The 17,639-nt window shown below is 36.4% G+C and overlaps 2 protein-coding genes across 2 annotated transcripts; both read right to left on the bottom strand.

The window, feature by feature from the left end:
• Positions 1-795: 795 nt before the first annotated feature.
• On the bottom strand, positions 796-3,209 carry PPDPFL (pancreatic progenitor cell differentiation and proliferation factor like). Its single transcript, XM_027601164.1, has 4 exons — positions 3,189-3,209; positions 2,709-2,807; positions 1,055-1,126; positions 796-953 (listed from the first exon to the last, which is right to left on the bottom strand). The coding sequence occupies exons 2-4, from the start codon at positions 2,761-2,763 to the stop codon at positions 796-798; spliced, it is 285 nt and encodes a 94-aa protein (XP_027456965.1). The 5' UTR covers positions 2,764-2,807; positions 3,189-3,209.
• Positions 1,446-1,628, bottom strand: LOC113914266 (small EDRK-rich factor 1-like). The gene has a single exon (XM_035727375.1). It carries the CDS (start codon positions 1,626-1,628, stop codon positions 1,446-1,448), a length of 183 nt encoding a protein of 60 aa, XP_035583268.1.
• Positions 3,210-17,639: the final 14,430 nt, after the last annotated feature.

Raw genomic sequence — 17,639 nt, 5'->3', positions numbered from 1 at the left:
GTTTTCTCCAGTGGAAAATTACTATTTTCCTCTTTTAATTAATAAATATTTATGGGGAGACACTCTGAGAAGAACTCATTTCTCATACTTGTCCCCATTTATTTTAGCACCCATTGATAATCCTTGCCTGGAACAATTATTACTGTAATATATGTGAAGTGGTAATTCTCTATTTCCATCATTCCTTCTACATTTATTAGAATACTGCAATAAAGAGCTTTTCCTTCTCTCTCATTTGTTTATTCATTATTTTATATCAATAATAATTAACAGGTTTTATTTTATTCAATGGGCAATTATCTGTTACTATCATTATTTTGTTGCTGAAATTGTCCCAGATTTGGCTATTTGGGTCCTATGTCATTTTGACATATCTCCATCACTTTTTGAGCTTTTCTTTCTCTTTCACACCGTAAGATGATCCAGGTTCTTTTTTTTTTTTCTTTTCCTTCCCTGTCCTGGAGCTGGCTATTTCTCCAAGGAGCTATGTTTCCTTTTATTAGAGTAGATAAGTGTTATTTGTTTCCTAAAAGTACTGGAAAAACAAATTTAGAACTTTGCCTCTGATTCCCAATCTATCTCTCCTAAACAATGATAAAAATTGACACGTGACTTTCAATTTCTCTTTAGTGACAGAATTAGAAAGAGTGCTCATGATTTGACTGATGGTTAACAAAATGGGGGAGCAAACGTCTTCTCCATCTCAATCCCTCAAGTATGCTTTATATTAAAGCCTTCACCACCCTTAAGAAACAACTGTGTTTTATCCCTAATGGTTAACATAGTAATTACTACCTATATTGTTTCATTCTGATAAGGAAATATCTTTATGAGAGAAAAACTTAAGACATACCCACTAGCAGACAGATCTTTTCCTCTTACATCTGAAAGCACAGGTTCAGAATGGAAAAACGATTTAAACCACCAGCTGGATTCTTCCACTTTCGGTAACCCTATCAAATAAAAGTCATATTACCCCCTTCTCAAACAAATTTGGAAGATTAGAGACAAAGAAAACAATAAGGGTGACGCTGATAAGAAATAAACCAAATACCTTGTTGGGATTTGTCATCAGGTATGATGTTAACAGAATCAGTTAAAGAGCTAACTGAAGAAATACTGGCCTCTGTAGGAAACAAATGAGAATCAATAAACAAATAAATAATGGGCAAACAAACAGAAACATATTGTTTATGCATAAACTCCCAAGTAGCAAAGTAGCATGGTTTGAAACTCCTGGATCATGACTTCATGAATTGAAAAATGGATTAAAATGTCAATTAAAAAGTCTTCTGGAAAAAGCATATTACATGTTCTTTTCTTAAGTTTAAGATAAGTTTTAAAAGATATGTCATAATATATGACTGTTTGCTCCACATAATTTTGATCATAGAGCTTATGATACACCTAGTTGGCAAATAGCACCCAGGTTTTCCAAATAGTCATCATTTTTTTCTTGTCTGCATAGACTTCTCATTAGCTGTCTTCTGTATTTGCTGCATTATTTCAGAGTCCCTCTGCTTTCTCTGAGAGGTGGTCAAGCTATCCTTTCTTTTTCCCTTCCTAATTTCATGAGATTTCTTCATGTTTTTCTGGTGGGCAAGTTCTTGCTGATTTCTGCAGGCCATGCCGACCACCAGACCAAGCCTGGAAGAGAGCTATTGAAAGAGCAATGGTCTCCTAGCACACTCTTACATTTTCTATTAATAAGATATATTTCTTTCCATGGTGGACAACTCTGTCTCCCTCCATAGATATAGATGTAGAATTTAAAACATAAATATCACCAAATTCAAAATCTTAGTACAAAATCAAGAATGAATATTATTGTATTACATTAGAAATATTACATGTGCATATATTTAAATATTCTACAAAAGTTACAAATTTAGAAATAAAGGAATTATTTTTAAAGAATAAACATTTTATTTTGTTTTATCATACTTGTATTTTAAACCTATAAGTCTTTTAAACTATCAGAATACAAAAATAACTTCTATGGATATAATAACACTAAGTAAATGGAAATAGTTAAACAATTTTATAAAAAGAATAAATCAACAGACATTTCCAACTTTTATCTACAAAGAAAACTTGAAATTAGAATTTTTGACATGTGGGCATATTTTCACTAGATGATAATTTGTTTCTGAATGATTGTTTCATTCTATGAAATTTCCAAATTTTCTTTAAGAAGCTACAACTTTTTATTCAGCTATGAATATTCACAGATGGATAGATAAATAAAAATAAAACTGGCAAATAGAAGCTGACCTATTATCCAAGAGAAAATGGAAATTAAAGAATCCTTGAAACAGTCATGCTATCCCTTCTTTCATAAGAAAGAAATAGCATTTTCTTTAGGTAAAATTATCAGCTTTTAATGTATATCATTAAATGCAAGATACATGAAATTAAAACATAATTATGAAATATAAGCTTATTTTCACTTATTTATAAGTGTTAATGGTTTCATCAATATGGTATAATATAACAGAGTTAAAACAAAGAGATAAGCCTTAACTATATTGATTCAGAGAGGTTTCAATGAGTTCTATTCCTATTTTCCTCACTGTCACAGACAATTGTCAAGTCTTGTCCCTTAAGATCTGAGCAGGACACGATATGTAGGTTAATAATACCTCACAAACATCACCTCAAATCACATTCTCTAGGAGTATAGTACTCTAGTGATGATAACAACTTACTTCGATAATACTGATTTTTGGCCAGCAAGCAACCAATGGAAGGTACGGATGCCATTGTTTTCCCTGTGAACAAGAGCCAGAGAGACTGCGAACAGCTGTCTGGGAACAGTGACAGGGAAAGAGAGGTTGTTAATTGCACGGAGTTTCCTTTTCTTTTTCCATATATGTATACATATGTATATATATATATATATATATATGGAAAAATATATATACATATATATTTTTTGCAAAGCAACATAATTTACCATGTAATAAATATCTAATAGAAAGAATTAAAAAGCTTACACAAAATTGTAATCAAATATACTAAAAAAAAAACAAAAAATGCAATCAATGTGTATATTTATTTGGAAAAGCAAGAAAAAAATATATCCAACTATCCAACTACAAACAATGCCCACAACTTGTTCCAACTGAAGTAAACCTAAAGGTCAGTCAGAGAAAAAGTGTTAAGACAGCCATGATATAGTCTCTCACCTATTTGTTTTCTCCAATTTGTTCTTTTAAACAAACGTGTTCTAAGCTTTCCTCAGAAAACACACACTCAAAGAGTGGACGTGATCCAGGAGGGACCGAGTTCCACAGGCCAGGAGCACTCTGCAGTGAATGCAGTTGTGCTCTGGGACCCCTGAGCACACCTTATATTTAGAAGGCTGAAACCTGAGCTGTGGGCACAACAGAGGGAGGTGAAGCTCTTTGCCTGTCTGCCCTTCAGCTTGTCAGAGTGCCAACCAGGGCTGCAGGCAGCAGGGACGGACACTGTAAGGTCATGTCTTATGACTGCTTGTTTCTGCAGGGTGGAAGGTGATGCCCAGGCATCCCCTCAGCCTTCCATACGATCTCACACTGGGGAAAGCACCGTGCTAGGTTCCGTGGGGGTTGCAGGGGCGAGGGGGTCACTGCAGTCAGGCTGCAAGCCAGCTGAGGGAACTGGACATAACCACAGACACAATGATACAAAACTGAGCCACAGGAAGACCTCACGAGGAAGAGCTCCGTGAATTACTGAAGCCCTATGGGAAAGGACATGCACTACAGAAATTTATGGACGGCGAGTTAGAAATTCCAGTGAGAATGATAAAACAAGGATGGGGCAATCATGGGTAATGAGGGGAAATTATTGACTTCATAATATTGTATCGATATTATTTATTGATTCAAAAACTATATTTAAATTCTATTTTTGTAACATCTCTTAATGTGAACTGTTTTGCCATTTTATAGACTCAGTTTGTCACGAATCAAATCATGGCTCCACCCCGTTTCAATTTATTTAGTAGCCATTGGTTTTAACCAGCTTAAACCACACAAAATTTCTTGTCAGCTAGTTTCAAATATATTCAAAACATTGATTTCAGTATGCCATCGTGGTTCTTTCTAACTACTTAGTGCACCTGGTTATGGCTCCTTTACGTTGCAAGTGTTACTTACTTAGGCTTTTCTCTTGTCTTGATTAGTTTTTTAGGGGTTTCCCTATTACATTAGATCTGTCAAAGAACTATTTGTTCTTCTCTTTGTTTCTTGATTTTATATTTCCTCATTTTCTGTATTGTTTTATTGTTTTTCCTTTTACTTACTTTAGGAATATTCTTATCATCATTTATTTCAAAGTATTTTGTTAACTGCCATTATGACATTTCTTGAATATTTGAATTAAAGATGCTTTTCTTTTTCCAAATATATAAATGTTTAAAAATATCTTTTAGTTTATTTCTAAATCCACTGTATTGTCAAGAGAAAATGTTTCATTTTTATTCATTCATTAAGAGTGTTTTTAGAGGGCGCCTGGGTGGCTCAGTTGGTTGAGCCACTGCCTTCGGCTCAGGTCATGATCCTGGAGCCCCGGGATCGAGTGCCACATTGGGCTCCCTGCTCAGCAGGGAGTCTGCTTCTCCCTCTGACCCTCTTCCCTCTCGTGCTATCTCTCATTCTCTCTCTCTCAAATAAATAAAATCTTTAAAAAAAAGAGTGTTTTTGGAAATAGCTTTCTGTGTATTTGAGAGTAGTAAATATTCTCCATTTACTGCATATAGTCATTTTATTTTATTTTTACATTTAAAATAATTTTTATTTTTGCATTTTTTAATTTACATTTTTAGGAAAACATTTAAATTGCATTTATATTATTTTTAATTTAAATTCAATTAATTAACATATAATGTATTATTAGTTTCAGAGGTAGAGGTCAGTGATTCATCAGTTGTATATAACACCCAGTGCTCATTACATCACATGCTGTCCTTAATGTCCATCACCCAGTTACCCTATCCCCCCTCCTCCTCCCCTCCAGTAACCCTCAGTTTGTTTCCTATGATTAAGAGTCTCTTATGGTTTCTGTACCTTTCTGGTTTTGTCTTGTTTTACTTTTTCCTCTCTTCCCCTATGATCCTCTGTTTTGTTTCTTAAATTCCACATATGAGTGATATCATATGATGATTGTCTTTCTCTGATTGACTTATTTTGCTTAGCATAATACCCTCTAGTTCCATCCACGTCATTGCAAATGGCAAGATTTCACTTTTTTTGATGGCTGAGTAGTATTCCAGTGTGTGTGTGTGTGTGTGTGTGTGTGTGTACCACACTTTCTTTATCCATTCATCTGTCAAAGGACATCTGGGCTCTTTCCATATTTTGGCTATTTTGGACACTGCTGCCATAAACATTGGGGTGCAGGTGCCCTTTTGGATCACTACATTTGTACCCTTGGGGTAAATCCCTACTAGTACAATTGCTCAGTTGTAGGGCAGCACAAAAAAACATAAGATACCTAGGAATAAACCTAACCAAAGAGGTAAAGGATATGTACTCAGAAAATGATAGAACACTTATGAAAGAAACTGAGGAAGACACAAAGAAATGGAAAAACGTTCCATGCTCATGGATTGGAAGAACAAATACTGTTAAAATGTCTATGCTACCTAGAGTGATCTATACATTCAATGCAATCCCTATAAAAATACTATCAACTTTTTTCACAGAGCTGGAACAAATAATCCTAAAATTTGTATGGAACCAGAAAAGACCTTGAATAGCCAAAGGAATGTTGACAAAAAAAGCAAAACTGGTGGCACCACAATCCTGGACTTCAAGCTCTATTAAAAAGCTGTAATCATCAAGACAGTATGGTACTGGCACAAAAACAGACCAGTGGAACAGAATACAAAACCCAGAAATGAACCCTCAACTTTATGGTCAACTCATCTTCAACAAAGCAGGAATGAATATCCAATGGGAAAAGGACAGTCTTTTGAAAAAATGGTGTTGGGAAAATTGGACAGCCACATACAGAATGAAACTGGACCATTTCTTTATAACATAAACACAAATAGACTCAAAATGGATGAAAGACCTAAATGTGAGAAAGGAATCCATCAAAATCCCAGAGAACACAGGCAATCACCTCTTCGACCTTGGCTGCAGCGACTTCTTGCTAGACACATCTACAAAGGCAAGGGAAACAAAACTAAAAATGAATATTGAGACTTCATCAAGATAAAAAGCTTTTGTACAGCAAAGAAAACAGTCGACAAAACCAAAAGACAACCAATAGAATGGGAGAAGATATTTGCAAATGCCTTATCAGATAAGGGGCTAGTATCCAAAATCTATAAAGAACTTATGAAACTCAACACCCAAAGAACAAATAATCCAGTCAAGAAATGGGCAGAAGACATCAACAGACATCTCTGCAAAGAAGACATCCAAATAGCCAACAGACACATGAAAAAAATGATCAACACATCACTTGGCATCAGGGTAATCCAAATCAAAGCCACAGTGAGATACCACCTCACACCAGTCAGAAGGGCTAAAATTAACCACTCAGGAGAGGACAAATGTTGGCAAGGATGCTGAGAAAGGGGAACCGTTTTACACTGTTGGTGGGAATGCAAGCTGGTACAGCCACTATGGAAAACAGAGTGGAGGTTCCTCAAAAAGTTGAAAATAGAGTATATAGTCATTATTTTATATATGTTCTTTAGATTGTTACTTAACTTTGTTAAATTTCATACTTACTAACGTGTTACTGCTTGATGTACCAGTTTCTAGTATGATTGCATCATTGAATACTATCGTTTTTATTTTCTTATATTTTGAAGCTATGTGAATAGGTGCACACAAAATCATGATTGTAGTATTTTCTCAGTAGATCTTTGCTTTCATCTTCCTTTATCAGCACTAATGTTTTAGACAACCTGGTAATTTAATTTTCCCTAGATTTTTTCTTTCTCCCTAGGTTCCAGTTGGTCTAATATTAAGATTGCAGCACCAGCTTTTTTGTAAGTAATAGAAAGGTATATCTTTTTGGTTTCCTTTATTTTAAACTTGCTGTTCTGCTTCATCTTATATGCACCCTTTAGCTGTTTTATTTTTTTCCTAATTTTACATATATACTTTCTGCCACAATTATTCATCTTTTGGTTGCCTTTCTTACCATTAGATTTCTTTATAAGTTTTGGAATGTGTGTTTTCAGGTTCATTTTGTGTGAGAGAGAACTTGCATTGTTTTCTCCCCCTCTGTAACACATCCATTCACTACACCACTCCCCCCTCTCCAGGTTAGTGGTATCAAGGTTTTACCTACCTGACTCTAGTTTTTATATTTTTCTATTATAACACTACTCACATTTTATAAAGGTATTGTTTCTGTCACAAATTAGTATGTGAGTTCCCCAAAGGCAGAAAATACTCTATTCATTTTTGCTTTAGCAATACCCAGCACAAAACCTGATACATATAGAAGTCCTTGTTCTAAATATCTGACAAAACCAACATATTCTTCCTGTGCATGGTAATGAGGATCATATCCTTGGCTACTAATTTAAATATCATAACAGGGCTCAGATTTCCATGCTATAACTGTGACATAATGAGACTAATTTTTACCCAATTATTTTCTGACTCATGTTTTTTTTCAATAATCTAAGTATTAAAATTGGTTATAACTATATTTTCATTGAGCTTTTTGTCCTAGATTTAAGTTATGCTAAAATTTCTCTTTGATTGTAATAAGAGAGTGCCTGTCAACTCTGAGGACCCACTACAAACCAGTGTGGAAGATGGAGCTGTCATTCACAAATTTCTGTTCAGAAAGTTGAAAGATGTTGCTAATTGATGCCTCAAAAAGGGAAGAGAGAATTCAGCTAGATAGGGATCAAACCATTCTGAACACCTACAAACTCAACAGGAGAGCAAAGAAAAGAATAGCAGCAACTCTCTGAACAGAAAAGCGACCACTTTCTGGAAGAGTCATATTCTATCCCTTCATAGTAGTTAACCTTATTTTTGGTATATATATAAGTTGGTACCTATTTAAAATTTTGAGATACAGTTTCTTCTAACAGACCAAAATATACCCTAAATCTCTAGTGTATGGCTTTGTTCTAGTCTCCTGCTTGATCACATTCTCTCCTTTTTTTTTTTAATTTCTCTTCTTTCTTTTTTCAACCAATTTCTTATCTTATCAATTCCTTTTATAAAATCTTTTATAATAAAATTTAATTTTATTAAATCTTTACAGTCATATTCCATCCCCTCATCATATTTACCATTATTTTGTACATATATAAGCTTTTCTTTCTTTAAAATTTTGGGAGGCTGTTTTTTCTAACAGACCAAAATACACCCAAAATCTACTGTGTGGCACTGATCTATTTACCAGCCTGATCATATTTGATCATATTCTTTTTTTTATCTTTTTCTTTTTTTTTTCTTTTTTCTTTCTTTCCCTTTCTTTTCCTCCAGTTTCAGGTCTCTTCTGAATGTTTAGTGTACATTTTTCTGGGGTCATTGTTACCCTGTTAGCATTTTGTACTCTCATTCATCTATTGTCCTCTGGACAGAATGAAAAGACGGAAAAAATCACCTCAAAAAAAAAAAAAAAACAAGAGGCAGTACTGACTGCCAGGGACCTAATCAATACAGACATTAGTAAGATGTCAGAACTAGAGTTCAGAATGACAATTATAAAGATACTAGCTGGGCTTGAAAAAAGCATGGAAGATATTAGAGACACCCTTCCTGGAGAAATAAAAGAACTAAAATCTAACCAAGTCGAAATCAAAAAAATCTATTAATGAGGTGCAATAAAAAAAGGAGGTTCTGCTACGATAAATGAGGCAGAAGAGAGAATCAGTGATATAGAAGCCCAAATGATGGAAAATAAAGAAGCTGAGAAAAAGATAAACAACTACTGGATCACAAGGGCAGAATTTGAGGGTAAATGATACCATAAGATGAAACAACATTAGAATATTTGGGATCCCAGAAGAAGAAGAGAGAGAGAGGCAGAAGGTATATTGAAGCAAATTATAGCAGAGAACTTCCCTAATTTGGGGAAGGAAGCAAGCATCAAAATCCAAGAGGCATAGAGAACCCCCCTCAAAATCAATAAAAATAGGTCAATACCCGAACATCTAATAGTAAAACTTACGAGTCTCAGAGACAAAGAGAAAATCCTGAAAGCAGTTCGGGAGAAGAGATCTGTAACCTACAATGGTAGAAATATTAGATTGGCAACAGATCTATCCACAGAGACCTGGCAAGCCAGAAAGGACTGGTATGATATATTCAGAGCACTAAATGAGAAAAATAGGCAGCCAAGAATACTATATCCAGCTAGGCTGTCATTGAAAATAGAAAGAGAGATAAAAAGCTTTGAGGACAAACAAAAACTAAAGGAATTTGCAAACACGAAACCAGCCCTCCAAGAAATATTGAAAGGGGTCCTCTAAGCAAAGAGAGAGCCTAAATGTAACATAGACCAGAAAGGAAGGGAGAAAATATACAGTAACAGTCACCTTACAGGCAATACAATGGCATTAAATCATATCTTTCAATAGTTACCCTGAATGTAAATGGGCTAAATGCCCCAATCAAAAGACACAGGCTATCAGATTGGATAAAAAACAAGATACATCGATATGCTGTCTGCAAGAGACTCATTTTAGACCCAAAGATACTTTCAGATTGAAAGTGAGGGGGTGGAAAACCATTTACCATGCTAATGTACATCAAAACAAAGCTGGAGTGGCAATCCTTATATGAGAAAAATAGATTTTAAACCAAAGACTATAAGAAGAGTTGAGGAAGGACACTATATCCTTCAAAAAGAGTCTATCCAACAAGAAGATCTAACAATTGTAAATATCTATGCCCCTAACATGGGAGCAGCAAATTATATAAGCCAATTAATAACAAAAGCGAAGAAACACATGAACAACAATACAATGATCGTAGGGGACTTTAACACCCCCCTGACTGAAATGGACAGATCATCTAAGCAAAAGATCAACAAGGAAATAAAGACTTTAAATGACACACTGGACCAAATGGACTTCACAGACATATTCAGAACATTGCATCCCAAAGCAACGGAATACACATTCTTCTCTAGTGCCCATGGAACATTCTCCAGAACTGATCACATCCTAGGTCACAAATCAGGTCTCAACTGGTACCAAAAGATTGGGATTATTCCCTGCATATTTTCGGACCACAATGCTTTGAAACTAGAACTCAATCACAAGAGGAAACTCGGAAAGAACTCAAATACATGGAAGCTAAAGAGCATTCTACTAAAGAATGAATGGGTCAACCAGGAAATTAAAGAAAAATTAAAAAAATTCATGGAAACCAATGAAAATGAAAACACAACTGCTCAAAATCTTTGGGATACAGCAAAGGCAGTCCTGAGAGGAAAGTATATAGCAATACAAGCCTTTCTCAAGAAACAAGAAAGGTCTCAAATACACAACCGAACCCTACACCTAAAGGAGCTAGAGAAAGAACAGCAAATAAAGCCTAAACCCAGCAGGAGAAGAGAAATAATAAAGATCAGAGCAGAAATCAATGAACTAGAAACCAAAAGAACAGTAGAACAGATCAACGAAATTAGGAGCTGGTTCTTTGAAAGAATTAACAAGATTGATAAACGACTGGCCAGACTTATGAAAAAGAAAAGAGAAATGACCCAAATCAACAAAATCATGAATGAAAGAGGAGAGATCACAACCAACACCAAAGAAATACAAACAATTATAAGAACATATTATGAGCAACTCTATGCCAGCAAATTAGAGAACCTGGAAGAAATGGGTGAATTCCTAGAGATGTATCAACTACCAAAATTGAACGAGGAAGAAATAGAAAACCTGAACAGACCTATAGCCACTAAGGAAATTGAACCAGTCATCAAAAATCTCCCAAGAAACAAAAGCCTAGGGCCAGATGGCTTCCCAGGGGAATTCTACCAAACATTTAAAGAAGAATTAATACCTCTTCTTCTGAAACTGTTCCAAAAAATAGAAATGGAAAGAAAACTTCCAAACTCATTTTATGAGGCCACCATTATCTTCATCCCCAAACCAGACAAAGACCCCATCCAAAAGGAGTATTACAGACCAATATCCCTGATGAACATGGATGCAAAAATTCTCACCAAAATACTAGCCAATAGGATCCAACAGTATATTAAAAGGATTATTCACCATGACCAAGTAGGATTTATTCCCGGGCTGCAAGGTTGATTCAACATCCACAAATCAGTCAATGTGATACAACACATTAATAAAAGAAAGAACAATAACCATATGATCCTCTCAATAGATGCAGAAAAAGCATTTGACAAAGTACAGCATCCTTTCTTGATCAAAACTCTTCAGATTATAGAGATAGAGGGTACATACCTCAATATAAAAGCCATCTATGAATATTATTCTCAATGTGCAAAAACAGAGCTTTCCCCTAATGTCAGGAACATGGCCGGGATGTCCACTATCACCACTGCTCTTCAACATAGTATTAAAAGTCCTAGTCACAGCAATCAGACAACAAAAAGAAATAAAAGGCATCCGAATCAGCAAAGATTTCAAACTCTCACTGTTTGCAGATGATATGATACTGTATGTGGAAAACCCAAAAGACTCCACTCCAAAACTGCTAGAATTCATACAAAAATTCAGTAAAGTGGCAGGATATAAAATCAATGCACAGAAATCAGTGGCATTCCTATACACCAACAACAAGACAAAAGAAAGAGAAATTAAGGAGTCGATTCCATTTACAATTGCACCCAAAACCATAAGATACCTAGGAATAAATCTAACCAAAGAGGCAAAGAATCTGTACTCAGAAAACTATAAAATACTCATAAAAGAAATTGAGGAAGACACAAAGAAATGGAAAAACATTCTATGCTTATGGATTGGAAGAACAAATATTGTGAAGATGTCAATGCTACCTAGAGCCATCTACACATTTAATGCAATTCCTATTAAAATACCATCCACTTTTTTTCAAAGAAATGGAACAAATAATCCTAAAATTTCTAGGGAACCAGAAAAGACCCCAAATAGTCAGAAGAATGTTGAAAAAGAAGAGCAAAGCTGGTAGCATCACAGTTCCGGACTTCAAGCTCTAGTACAAAATTATAATCATTAAGACATTGGCACAAAAATAGACACATAGGTCAACGGAACAGAATAGAGAGCCCAGAAATGGACCCTCAACTGTATGGTCAACTAATCTTTGACAAAGCACAGAGAATGTTCAATGGAAAAAAGACAGTCTCTTCAACAAATGGTGTTGGGAAAATTGGACAGCCACATGCAGAAGAATGAAACTGGACCATTTCCTTACACCACACACAAAAATAGATTCAAAATGGTTGTAAGACGTAAATGTGAGACAAGAGTCCATCAAAATCCTAAAGGAGAACATGGGCCGCAACCTCTTTGACCTCAGCAACAGCAACTTCTTCCTAGAAACATCGCCAAAGGCAAGGGAAGCAAGGGCAAAAATGAACTATTGGGACTTCATCAAGATAAAAAGATTTGCACAACAAAGGAAACAGTCAACAAAACCAAAAGACAACTGACAGAATGGGAAAAGATATTTGAAAATTACATATCAGATAAAGGGCTAATATCCAAAATCTATAAAGAACTTCTTAAACTCAACATCCAAAGAACAAATGATCCAATCAAGAAATGGACAGAAGACATGAACAGACACTTTTCCAAAGAAGACATCCAAATGGCCAACAGACACATGAAAAAGTGCTCAACATCACTCGGCATCAGGGAAATCCAAATCAAAACCTCAAGGAGATACCACCTCACACCCGTCAGAATGGCTAAAATTAACAAGTCACAAATGACAGATGTTGGCGAGGTTGCAGAGAAAGGGGAACCCTCCTACACTCTTGGTGGGAATGCAAGCTGGTGCAGCCATTCTGGAAAACAGTATTGAGGTTCCTCAAAAAGTTGAAAATAGAGCTACCCTATGACCCAGCAATTGCACTACTGGGTATTTACCCCAAAGATACAAATGTAGGGATACGAAGGAGTACATGCACCTCGATGTTTATAGCAGTACTATCCACAATAGCCGAAATATGGAAAGAGCCAAGATGTCCATCGACAGATGAATGGATAAAGAAGAAGTGGTATATATATACAATGGAATATTATGCAGCCATCAAAAGGAATAAAATCTTTACATTTCATTTCATTCGTGGATGGAACTGGAGGGTATTATGCTGAGCAAAATAAGTCAATCAGAGAAAGACATATATCATATGACCTTACTGATATGAGGAATTCTTAATCTCAGGAAACAAACTGAGGGTTGCTGGAGTAGTGAGGGGTGGGAGGCATGGGGTGGCTTGGTGATAGACATTGGGGAGGGTATGTGCTATGGTGACCCCTGTGAATTGTGTAAGACTGTTGAATCACAGACCTGTACCTCTGAAACAAATAATACATTATATGTTTAAAAAAAAAAGAAGATAGTAGGAAGGGTTAATTGAAGGCAGGGAAATTGGAGGGGGAAAAGAACCATGAGAGACTATGGAGTCTGAGAAACAAACTGAGGATTCTAGAGGGGAGGGGCGTGGGAGGATGGGTTAGCCTGGTGATGGGTATTAAAGAGGGCACGTATTGAATGGAGCACTGGGTTTTATATGCAAACAATGAATCATGGAACACTACATTAAAAACTAATGATGTAATGTATGGTGATTAACATAATAAAAAATAAAACTACTGAAGTGGCAAAAAAAAGAGAAAAATAGATTTAAGAAAAAAATAAGTACTAATTAAAGTCAATTGCAACCTTTGTAAAAGGCGATCTATTTATCACATTTAAGATAACTCTTAGTCCTTCTAATTTTATTGACATTGAATGAAGTAGTAAATATGTATGAGATTGCTGTTTTAAAGAGCATGGAAATTTATGACAAGAAAAATGGTTAAGCTTATAGATAATTTATCATGACTCTGTGCTGCCACAGACAATTTACCAAGTATGTAGTATGAGATCAATATCTGACCATCCTGGAAGACTTAAATTGTCTATATCTAATTCCAGTCTGCAGTCATACAATATCTGAGTGTGCACACAACACGTCAGGGATTTTAAATATGTAGTAATATCCAGACAAATAAACATGCTGTATTAAGCATAGATTATTCTATGCTTAATAACTCTATGCTTAATAACTAATGCTATAAACAAATATGTGTAGCACGTGTCTTAAAAAAGCATGACTGTTTGCATTAAAATACTGTTTCATTTCATATTTTTTGTGGGAAAAATTAACATAAGTAGTCGCTGAATATTTCTTGGCCTCCACAACTGATAGATAAAATGGAAATAATAACAATTTACCTTACTTTAAATCCAATCCAGTCCTAAATTATATAATTCAATTGTTTAAATTTTATATTTCTCTGAATTACATATGGTCTATCAGTTATCCTGGCTGTACAAAACAGAAACCAATTCCATCTAGAAGCAGAGAAATGATTTATTGGGAGAATAGTGGTCAGTTCATAAAATCAATAGGAAACAGAGAGGTGTGGTCCGAAAAACAAGACCAACCAGTGAGATACTGGAAGCTGACATGGAGTAGTTTGGTCAATGAAACACCTGAGTGGGGGGTGCAGCAGGAGGTGTGACCACATTGAGCTTTATTCCATGGTTCAAGGGGCTAAAATTGTCATAGGTCCACATCCCAACAGCTGCTGCCTTTTCTAGACAAAGTCCAGTGCCCAATAAGTCCTTAAAAAGCGAACACCAGGGGGCACCTGGGTGGCTCAGTCATTAAGCGTCTGCCTTCTGCTCAGGTCATGATCCCAGGCTCCTGGGATCAAGCCCCACATTAGGCTCCCTGCTAAGCAGGAAGCCTGCTTCTCCCTCTCCCACTCCTCCTGCTTGTGTTCCCTCTCTCGCTGTGTCTCTCTCTGTCAAATAAATAAATAAAATCTTAAAAAAAATAAGTGAACACTGCAAATCCATTCTGCCTGCTAACAAGCAGTGTTTAGTTCTGCAATGAGAAAGTGGTTCCTACTCCCTAAGAAGGGAGAGCTGCTAGAACAAAGTACTACAGCATGTTCACCAGAAAATCCTAACCCTGTGTACCTCTTACAGGGATAATGAGAATTTGGGGCTAGGAATGCCTTCTCTTGCTGACCCTTTGCTCATAAACTTTCCCAACAAATCCTATTTCTCAACCCATACTATGCAACATTGCGCACACTGTCCTAAGAGCTGTTGCACTACTGGGAAGCCACCCAGAAGGAATCAGGCTTAGAATGTAGCAGGAACTAAATACACTTGAGCATGGAAGCACCTGCTCAAGTCACACCCAGGCAGAATATGATAAGAGGTCTTCTTTCAGTTATGACTAATCCTCCAATCCAAAGCGCCCAGTGGAACTGACCTTATTGACTAAGTTTAGGTCAGATGCTCAGATCAAGCTGCATATAGACAATGTATCCTTGCAGCAAAAATTGCTAACTGTACTTCAGAATCTATTCTCTCCTTTTCTTTTTAATATTTATGGGGCATAGTCTACCTAACTGGAGATTACATTTCTCAGGCCCCTTGCAGCTAGGAATTGGTGTGAGCCAGTAAAATGTGACTGGACTTATTGTGCAGAGGTAAGGGTCACAACTCATAGGGTGGCACAACAGTTCTTACATTAGAATGAAATAAAATTCTCTTCTTAGTCATTGTACCTTGTTACTGTTATTCAACTTATACTGCACCTTAACCAATAAAATCACTCTGACTTCTGTAGTGAGTGGTACAGAGTGCTGGATCCCCCAAATTGAATGGGTCCTCAGATGCTGGACTAACACGTATAAAGGCTGAGGTCACCAGCACTCTCCATTGTCTCTATTCCTGACATGCAACTGACTTTATTGAGCAGTTTTAGGCACTTTCTTCCACTAGGGCAATCTCACCCCCACCACCTGCTCTTATTTACCCTGTTTACTTGACCTACAAGTCTTTCTTTTCAGCTATTTTCCCTGATCCCTTGAAGCAAAGGAGAATTAAGTTCAAAGACTTCATGTCTGTGTAACTGCTGGGTGGGATAATGAGTCAGTTGCCAATTATACATATAGTCAAACATTTAAAAAAATCTCTCCCAGTCTTTATCTTTTTTTACCTTTGGCCCACATTCTCCCTAATCAGTCTCCAAACATTAGTCACAGTGTAAAAACACTGATTTATCATTAATTAATAAGCACTGGTCTTGATTCTTGAGGTTCTGCCCCACTGTCTGCAAAACCACTGGGCAGGTGAGTATCATCTGTGATAGCCAAATCTGTGAGGGCAGCAACCAGATCCTTCCTCAGTATTAATCATAGACAGAAGAAGATGGCTGCCTTTCTTGGTACAAAGACCATTTCTCAGTAGGCAATCTCTTCAGGATGCTCTTAGTTGCCAGTTTCCAAATTGCTGTCAGCATTTTCCTTCTTGTGGTAAGAAGCTATTACGCTCATCTAAGTGAGCATAATAGCTGGCAGAACTCCCCAAAGCTCAGCACCTTACATTCTCCAGGCCTGGCAGGGCAGATTCTGGAGAGCTTGTGAGGAAATTCATGACAATTACTTCATCAAATGCCTTTGTCTTCCTAAATGCTGAGATATTTAGCTAAGCAAATACACTGAAAGTAATAAATATGCTAGAAGGATTTCATTTCAATTTTCTCTCAGTTTTATGATTTGAGGCATAGATAAATATTCATAATTATCTAAGTCAGTATTTTCAGCTTGTGAATCCTATCCCTGCTGAGGTTGGTACCTGCTCTCAGCAATGATCAGTATAACAACAACTTGGAGCCCTATGAAAGAGTTTGGAGACATAAACATACTTTCTCTTTCATGTCTCCCCTAGCATCTGTGAGAGCCAAAAAAAAAAAAAAAAAAAATCATGGATTCGTTTCTTTTTTTAAATTTTAGATTCCTTTTAAATATCAGATCAAACTCCTAAACATCATTTTTTTGCCCTAATCTAATTGCTTCCATTTCCCACAAATCCCAAATCTAAATATGAGGAGGCTACTTATTTTGATATGCACAAAGATCCTAATCTGAATGCATGGAGTACCTAGTGATCGACTCTAGGTGTCTTAGGCTCCATTTTCAGGAAAACAGATACATCTGCATACAGTTTTACTAGAAACTTCTCTCCCCGCCCCCCCCCAAAAAAACACAAAAGAATGGAAGGGGAGCAGTGAAAAGAGGTGACGTGTGACCTTGCATGAGCTGATTTCATGAAGAAAATATGATGATGTTCCTAACTGAGGCAAAGCACCAGGCCTTTTCCCCTATACATCAGTGAGTCTTTGAATGTGAGCTGTCCCAGGGGGACACATGCCAGTGGAAGGGTGAGTGCTTTCAGTTGACAAAGATCCTTGGGGGACAGCTGCATCCTGTCAGCAAACAAGAAGTCATGATTGTTGGGAATGAGCACCTTTGTCCTAAAGGGAATGTGGGCAGCACAGCCTTGTCCCCAGAGGCCATGCCTTACATTGCTTGAATCAAGTGCTTTCAGGAGTAAGTTCATTCTGTTTGGGGCTTCTTTTCTTGGGAAAACTTACAAAAGGAAGGTGAGTGGAATGAAGTGTAATTCCTG

The sequence above is a fragment of the Zalophus californianus genome, chromosome 4 (genome assembly GCF_009762305.2).
Source record: "Zalophus californianus isolate mZalCal1 chromosome 4, mZalCal1.pri.v2, whole genome shotgun sequence".
In the NCBI taxonomy this organism is placed as follows: Eukaryota; Metazoa; Chordata; class Mammalia; order Carnivora; family Otariidae; genus Zalophus; species Zalophus californianus.
The sequence above is the reverse complement of the archived record's forward strand: the minus strand, read 5'-3'. Positions and strand labels throughout refer to the sequence as shown.

Excerpts from the sequence above, each read along its gene's own strand:
- LOC113914266 (XM_035727375.1), bottom strand. The coding sequence starts at position 1,628 with ATGGCCTGCAGAAATCAGCAAGAACTTGCCCACCAGAAAAACATGAAG.
- PPDPFL (XM_027601164.1), bottom strand. The coding sequence starts at position 2,763 with ATGGCATCCGTACCTTCCATTGGTTGCTTGCTGGCCAAAAATCAGTAT. Across the intron at positions 1,127-2,708 it reads CAAAAATCAGTATTATCGAA|AGGCCAGTATTTCTTCAGTT; the intron begins GTAAGTTGTTAT and ends TGTTTCCTACAG. Across the intron at positions 954-1,054 it reads TGATGACAAATCCCAACAAG|GGTTACCGAAAGTGGAAGAA; the intron begins GTATTTGGTTTA and ends TTTATTTGATAG.